Source organism: Urocitellus parryii, chromosome 6 (genome assembly GCF_045843805.1).
Source record: "Urocitellus parryii isolate mUroPar1 chromosome 6, mUroPar1.hap1, whole genome shotgun sequence".
NCBI classification, from domain to species: domain Eukaryota; kingdom Metazoa; phylum Chordata; class Mammalia; order Rodentia; family Sciuridae; genus Urocitellus; species Urocitellus parryii.
Genome location: NC_135536.1, coordinates 174,281,083 through 174,287,304, shown reverse-complemented (window position 1 = coordinate 174,287,304; position 6,222 = coordinate 174,281,083). Strand labels below are relative to the sequence as shown.

Sequence of the window (6,222 nt, the reverse complement as noted above, 5' to 3'; positions counted from 1 at the left end):
CTTACAATATTTGCACATGTGTTTCCCTCTGCCTAAATTGACGTTGCCTAGGCGCTTAACCATCGGTTGCATTTTCAATCTTGGGTTCAGGACTGGGGATGTAGCTCAGTGGTAGAATACTTGCCTAGTATCACAAGGAAACAAACAGATACCTGGATTCAATCATCTTTGCAAAGAGGCCAACCCTGGCCACCCTACATAAAAATTATTGAAAATGCCTCTCTCGGCAGGAAAAGTGGGGCTTACATCTTAGACAACCCACTCTAAAGAAGACCCTCTCTCTTTACCATTTTCATTACAATACCCTAATTTACTGTTTTCATAGCATTAGTCACTATTTGCGATTATTCTACCTCTAGACAAGTTTTAGTGAAAGCGAGACCATGCCTTGATCCTAAAGCTCTATCTTCAGCAACCCAAACAATAACCATTTGCTCAATGAATTGATGCAGCATAGATTACGGACCATATACTGTTCTGCGGGATTTACTTAATCTTTGCAATCAGTATAAGAGGCTGGTTCTATTACCCATTTATAGTTGAGGAAATGAAGATACAGCGCAGCTGAGAAACTTGCCCAATTAGCAGAGCTTGGACTTCAGAGAAAAAAGTGTTTAGGCATAACGTGGCCTTTTTTTTTTTTTCTTTTGTATACAAACTATGGATGGATGAATTTGAACGAATGAATGGAAATGTGAATATAAACATAGATTCTTTGCGTCTCGGGATTCCTTAGGCCTTCCGCAAGGGGGTGCTCTATCCCAGGTCTTGACGCCAATCATTTAAGGCGCGCGCTCCCTTTGCGTCTCGGGCTCGCGCGCGCCGCCTCGGCACCGGAAGTGACTGAGCTTGCAAGTTCCCCCCGGTCTCTTCAGGGGAAACTGAGGCCGGCTTGTTCGAGACAGACGGCGTGAGCAGTCCGCCAGGTAGGCCGGCCCGGGTCTGTGGCTCGGAATTCGGCTGTGAAGAGCCCTCCCGTTTGGAAACCACCCGGCCGATGAAGGGGGATGTGGCCCCCCACAGCTCGCTGGGCTCGCAGGTGAGAGCGCCGCCTCCCCTGTGCGTGACAGGCGCTGCGCCCAATGGGAACTTTCGCCGTCCCGCTTCCGTGCCGACTGGACTCGCTGATTGGTTCTGATGGGGCGGGCCGCCGGGGGCGAGACCCCTCCTCCCAGAAAGGTCTAGGGGGCGCCCCTGAGGGAGGGCGGTTGCCTAGCAACGGGGCGGTGGCTCGGCGGGTACCCGGCCTAGGAAGCGCTAGAAGCCGCAAGGCGGTAGCCCACCCACCCTGGGCTCGGGAGAGGTGCTTCCCCCAGCCCCTGAGCCCTCCCTGGGGCTCCAGAAAGCCGCGTTGGGCCTGTCCCCAGGAAAACGTGGTCTCGGCTGTGAGGGGCCTAGAGCAGGCCTCGACCCCTCTTCCTGACCGGAGGAGAGGCCCAGCGCCTCCTCTTCACCCCATCTTTGTGCAGGGCGCCGGCGGCCATTGTGTCCGGGCGGGGAATGGAGGACCTGGCAATCCCCCACCGCCACATCCAGGGCCTTTGGGGAATTCAAAGAAAACCAGCGACGTGTGTGGGGGGTCTCTGGCCTTCAGCCTCCCGGAAAGGCCCTGGGGTGGCCTTTCCAAAGTCAGATCGCAGATCCGAGGCAGATTTCCTCCCCCTGCATCGTTCATCGAAACCTTGAGACCCATTGAGACGTCCCTTCAGGGTTTTGGAAGCCTCACCCAGGGCTGGTACTTAAATAGGAGGGGGAAAAAAGAAAAAAAAAACTCCACTGAACCCATACCAGCCACCTCCGGGAGAGTTCTCCTGACTCCCAGTAGGAGGCGGAGAGCCAAGGGGCGTGCAAGAGCGAGGGGGCTGGGCTCCCGGGTGGCTGGAGGCCGCGGTTGCCGAGCGGAGAGGCTGTCCTCGATCCTGGCGATGCGAGGAGGAAGCCAGCGAGGGGGCAGGTTCCTGAGCTTCGCAATTCCTGTGTCGCCTTTTGGGCTCCCAGCCTACCAGGTCGCATGATCCCTCTGGCTGGAGCTGGTTTTTTTGCCAGCCGCCGTGAGGCCGGCTGAGTTACCGGCAACCCGGCCGCCACCTCCTCTCCCGACCTATGATACAAAAGATCTTCCGGGGGCTGCACCTGCCTGCTGTCGCCTGAGACGGATTTGAATGTAGGTGGTGCGGGAGGGGGGGGGTGCAGACTGCCCCTGGGGGTGACTTTCCGAGGAAGGTATTTCGGAGAAAAGGGGGTGGCTGGGGTGAAAGAGACCGATGGGATGATTCAGAGCCTGCTGGTCCTTTCAATTTGACTAAATTGAAGTCTCTTGGAACCTGGACCCAGACCTTCACAAGAGCCACAAAGAAACCAGTTCGGGTACCTGGAGGGGAAATGAGATGTTGTAGGATAAATGACATGCATATTAATTTTTTTTCCTGAAGCTCTTTCTCTCTCTTCAGAACCTTATCTTGGCTTTGGATCTTAGAAGAGAATCACTAAGCAGAGACCAGACTCAGTGAGTGAGCAGGTGTTTTGGACAATGGACTGGTTGAGCCCATCTCTATTATAAAAATGTCTCAGAGCAACCGGGAGCTGGTGGTTGACTTTCTCTCCTACAAGCTTTCCCAGAAAGGATACAGCTGGAGTCAGTTTAGCGATGTGGAAGAGAATAGGACTGAAGCCCCAGAAGGGACTGAATCAGAGGTGGAGACCCCCAGTGCCATCAATGGCAACCCATCCTGGCATCTGGCCGACAGCCCCGCGGTAAATGGAGCCACTGGTCACAGCAGCAGTTTGGATGCCCGGGAGGTGATCCCCATGGCAGCAGTGAAGCAAGCATTGAGGGAGGCAGGCGACGAGTTTGAACTGCGGTACCGGCGGGCATTCAGTGACCTGACGTCCCAGCTCCACATCACCCCGGGGACAGCGTATCAGAGCTTTGAACAGGTAGTGAACGAACTCTTCCGGGATGGGGTAAACTGGGGTCGCATTGTGGCCTTTTTCTCCTTCGGCGGGGCACTGTGCGTGGAAAGCGTAGACAAGGAGATGCAGGTATTGGTGAGTCGGATCGCAAGTTGGATGGCCACTTACCTGAATGACCACCTAGAGCCTTGGATCCAGGAGAACGGCGGCTGGGTAAGAACCACGCCCCTTGTGTGTCCCTTTTCTTTGGAGACCTCCAACAACCCTTCCCTCTATCTCTTTCTGCTTGTGTTGGTGATTGTGGGAGATGTTGATTGTTAGGAGAACTGCCTGGCTTAATTTCACCACAAGAGGTGAACTGTTTGGAAATCTGGATAACCCAGTTCCTGAAGGAACCGCATCTTTTCATTCTGGTCACCCATATGACCCCACTCTTTTATACTTGTGTTCCAGTTTCTTAGCAAAGACTAACATAGCCTATGTGTTCATTTGGCTCAAAAGCTTTGAGACTGAGGAGTTCAAATGGTGTTTCCTTCCCCTTGATCCAATGGTTCACCATGCAGAGGGGTGGTGAACATAGTGCCTAGAGGTTCTGATGGCCCACAAGCCCCTTCATCCTTTATCCTGCAACGGTGTCAGTCCTATCCTGGCTTCCCTTCCCCAAATCAGGTTCCCTTTATTTCAGAGTTTGCATGCACAGTCCTCTTCTCAGACCACTTGACCAGGCAGGAGTTCCTGCTGGCTTGGTTGGCTGAGGATCTTCTGATTTTAGGGCAGGGTAGACTGTGCCAGTTGTGTTTGTGCTGTGTCCCCGAGTTCATTTTACCTAAAGTGTGCAACTTTCTGCATGGTTGGCCTATTTGTAAAGCTCTTGCTGTGTCACACATAAGCCCCGGGACTTTGCACCTCACTGCTCAGGGTCGGTTGGGGAGCTCCAGCTGCTCTGCATTTACTTTCCGGCCAGAACCCAGAGGCCTCTTCATCAAACACTATTTGCTGGCAAAGCAGGTATAAGTCCTGGCCTTGTCACTTAACTGTCACTTAACTGTGTTAACTGGGTGACTTTGGACAGGCTGGTTCACCTTCTTTTTTTTTTTTTTTTTTTTTTTTAAGTTATAGGTGGACACAATGTCTTTATTTTACTTTATGTGGTGCTGAGGTTCGAACCCAGTGCCTCACGCATGCTAGGCAAGCGCTTTACCTTTGAGCCACAAACAAACCCAGCCCCTGGTTTACCTTCTTAAGCCTTAGTTTCTTCCACTAAAAATGCGACAAGCTCTTCTTGCCTTGCAGAGTATTATAAATCTTGGAGATAACATGAACACAGTAACTGATACCAACAAGCTTCTTTTGGAATCCCCCTGCCCATCACCAAGTCAGCATGACACAGATGAGAGCTTCTTTTCTGGTGATCCCATGGGTGATTTTTACTCTTCTCTAGTGAACTCTGTCCTGTTTTCCTTGCTTAAGCCCCCAGGCCCCCTAGACAGGGAGATATGAGAGGTATTCTGTTCCTTTAGAATATTCAGAAAACCGACAGGCTGTAGAAAATAAGTCATCTATTGAAGGAGCCGGTGGAAGGGGCCTTGCACCCTGGACTCAGGAATGTCAAGAATGCGATTGTCCTAGGCCCTGCCTAGGGCGTGGCAGCACTTCACTTTACCACTGAGCAGGAGAACTCCTGGGTTTGCCCTGGAATCCACACCCTCTCTCATTTCCCATTTCTTTTCAACTTTATCAACTCTTCCCCTCTGCCAGCTCTTGTAAAAGGCTAGGGGGTGAAGTCAATGGAGGTCAGATGACTGTGGGTGGGGTTGGGGGAGATAAAATGGTGAGAGGCGGTGGTCTCTTTAAAGCTAAGGGTGACCAGACTTGAAAGCCAATCTGTAAATGAACTCCCTGGGGGGAATAAATGATTAAATAGTTTGTGTAGTGACGTCCCCTCTTCCCTCCTGCTTTGATTCTCTTTTGGGGCAAATATTTGTTCAGCTGATTACAGGAGGGACAGGATTACAGCATTTCAGACACACCCTCTGAGGCATCTCCAGGTAGGGACTTGAGCCCTTTGCCCACTTTGCCTGACTATTGTCTTTGGCCCCTGGTCCTAATACAAATGGGTTATCAGCTATCAACAAAAGGCAGTCTGGTAGAGGTGCCTGATCTTCCAGCCTGCCTCTGCAGAGGGCTACCCTAACCAGAGAATTGCCAGCTGCCCAGTGTTGCATGTGAAAGGAGGCTTAGATACAGCAGCTCTGGGCAAGTTCGTTAGGTTTCCACTGGATTGAAATTCCATCTTCCATCTCTGCTCAAGAATTATCAGAGCCCGTTGGACAACATACCACATGTCACTTCCTCTTGGTGAACAGAGGCGATGTGTGCAGAAGAGCCAGTTATGTCAGAACCATTTCTGGGCATGCCTTCCTCCCCTGAGGCCAGGGGGGGAAAGAATATTTGACTCAGAATCCTTTGAGCCTGGGTAGAAGAGACCTGCCCACTTCCCTCTCAGGTGTTGTCCTGTTCGGAGCCGCACAGACTGGCTGCTGCATTGGCATCTCAGAACCTTCCTGGAGGCTGCAGCTGTGGGAGTCTTGAGTGTAGGAGTTACTGGGCTGTCCCACCCAGGGATCTGCTCTAAATTTAGCATCCCTACAGGAAAAGGGGAAGGAAATTGGCCTTTATTGAGTACCTCTTATGCATTGTGTTAAATCCTTTACTTACGCAACCTATTTATTGAGCATCTACTATAAGGCAGGCAGTGTGCTAGGTGCTGGCCATAAGCCAGACACGATTATCTTCCGTCATGGAAATGACATGTTCTTTTATATATTCCACACAGGAAACTTCCAAGATAGGTGTGTTCATTCCGGTTTACACACAAATCTCCTAGTGGCTTAGTGGCTGACCTCAGGCAGTCTCTCAGCCAGTCAACTATCTGAGACTTTATATCAAAATTGGCCTAACTCTGAAGTCTAAACATTTTCCATCCATCTCAGGTCCAGAGAGTAATAAAGTAACCTGGACGGATGGGCATAGAGAGCCAGAGATGCTGTTGGGTCAAAACTTTCTTATGAAAGTGCTTATGCTGGGCTGTGGTCCTTGTATTGTTCAGGTAGTTGTGGGAAGGACAGTGCCTTTGTCACCAGTAGCAGGTTCCTACAAAGGTGTGGGTAGCCTCAGATTCTGGCAACAGTAAAACTCAGACATGACAGGTGTCAAGTGGATATCAGTGTTTTCCCCCATCAAAATGGGCTTCTTGTTGGTTTTTTCATCCTTAAAGCCTTTGTAGGCCCTGCCAATAGATGACAGTGG

General features: G+C 51.1%; 1 protein-coding gene across 4 annotated transcripts in view; it reads left to right on the top strand.

Annotated features, from left to right (window-relative positions):
• The first annotated feature begins 815 nt into the window (after positions 1-815).
• The window catches only part of Bcl2l1 (BCL2 like 1), a 52,887-nt gene continuing 47,480 nt past the window's right edge, over positions 816-6,222 (top strand). Inside the window, exons 1-2 of one of the 4 annotated variants that reach the window (XM_026402128.2) lie at positions 816-1,039; positions 2,451-3,126. In XM_026402128.2, coding sequence (XP_026257913.2) covers positions 2,563-3,126 — 564 coding nt within the window. In that variant the 5' untranslated portion in view covers positions 816-1,039; positions 2,451-2,562. Of the gene's footprint in view, positions 1,040-1,783; positions 2,165-2,432; positions 3,127-6,222 lie in introns of those variants that run through there. The other 3 variants (XM_026402129.2, XM_026402126.2, XM_026402127.2) reach the window with 3 other exon arrangements.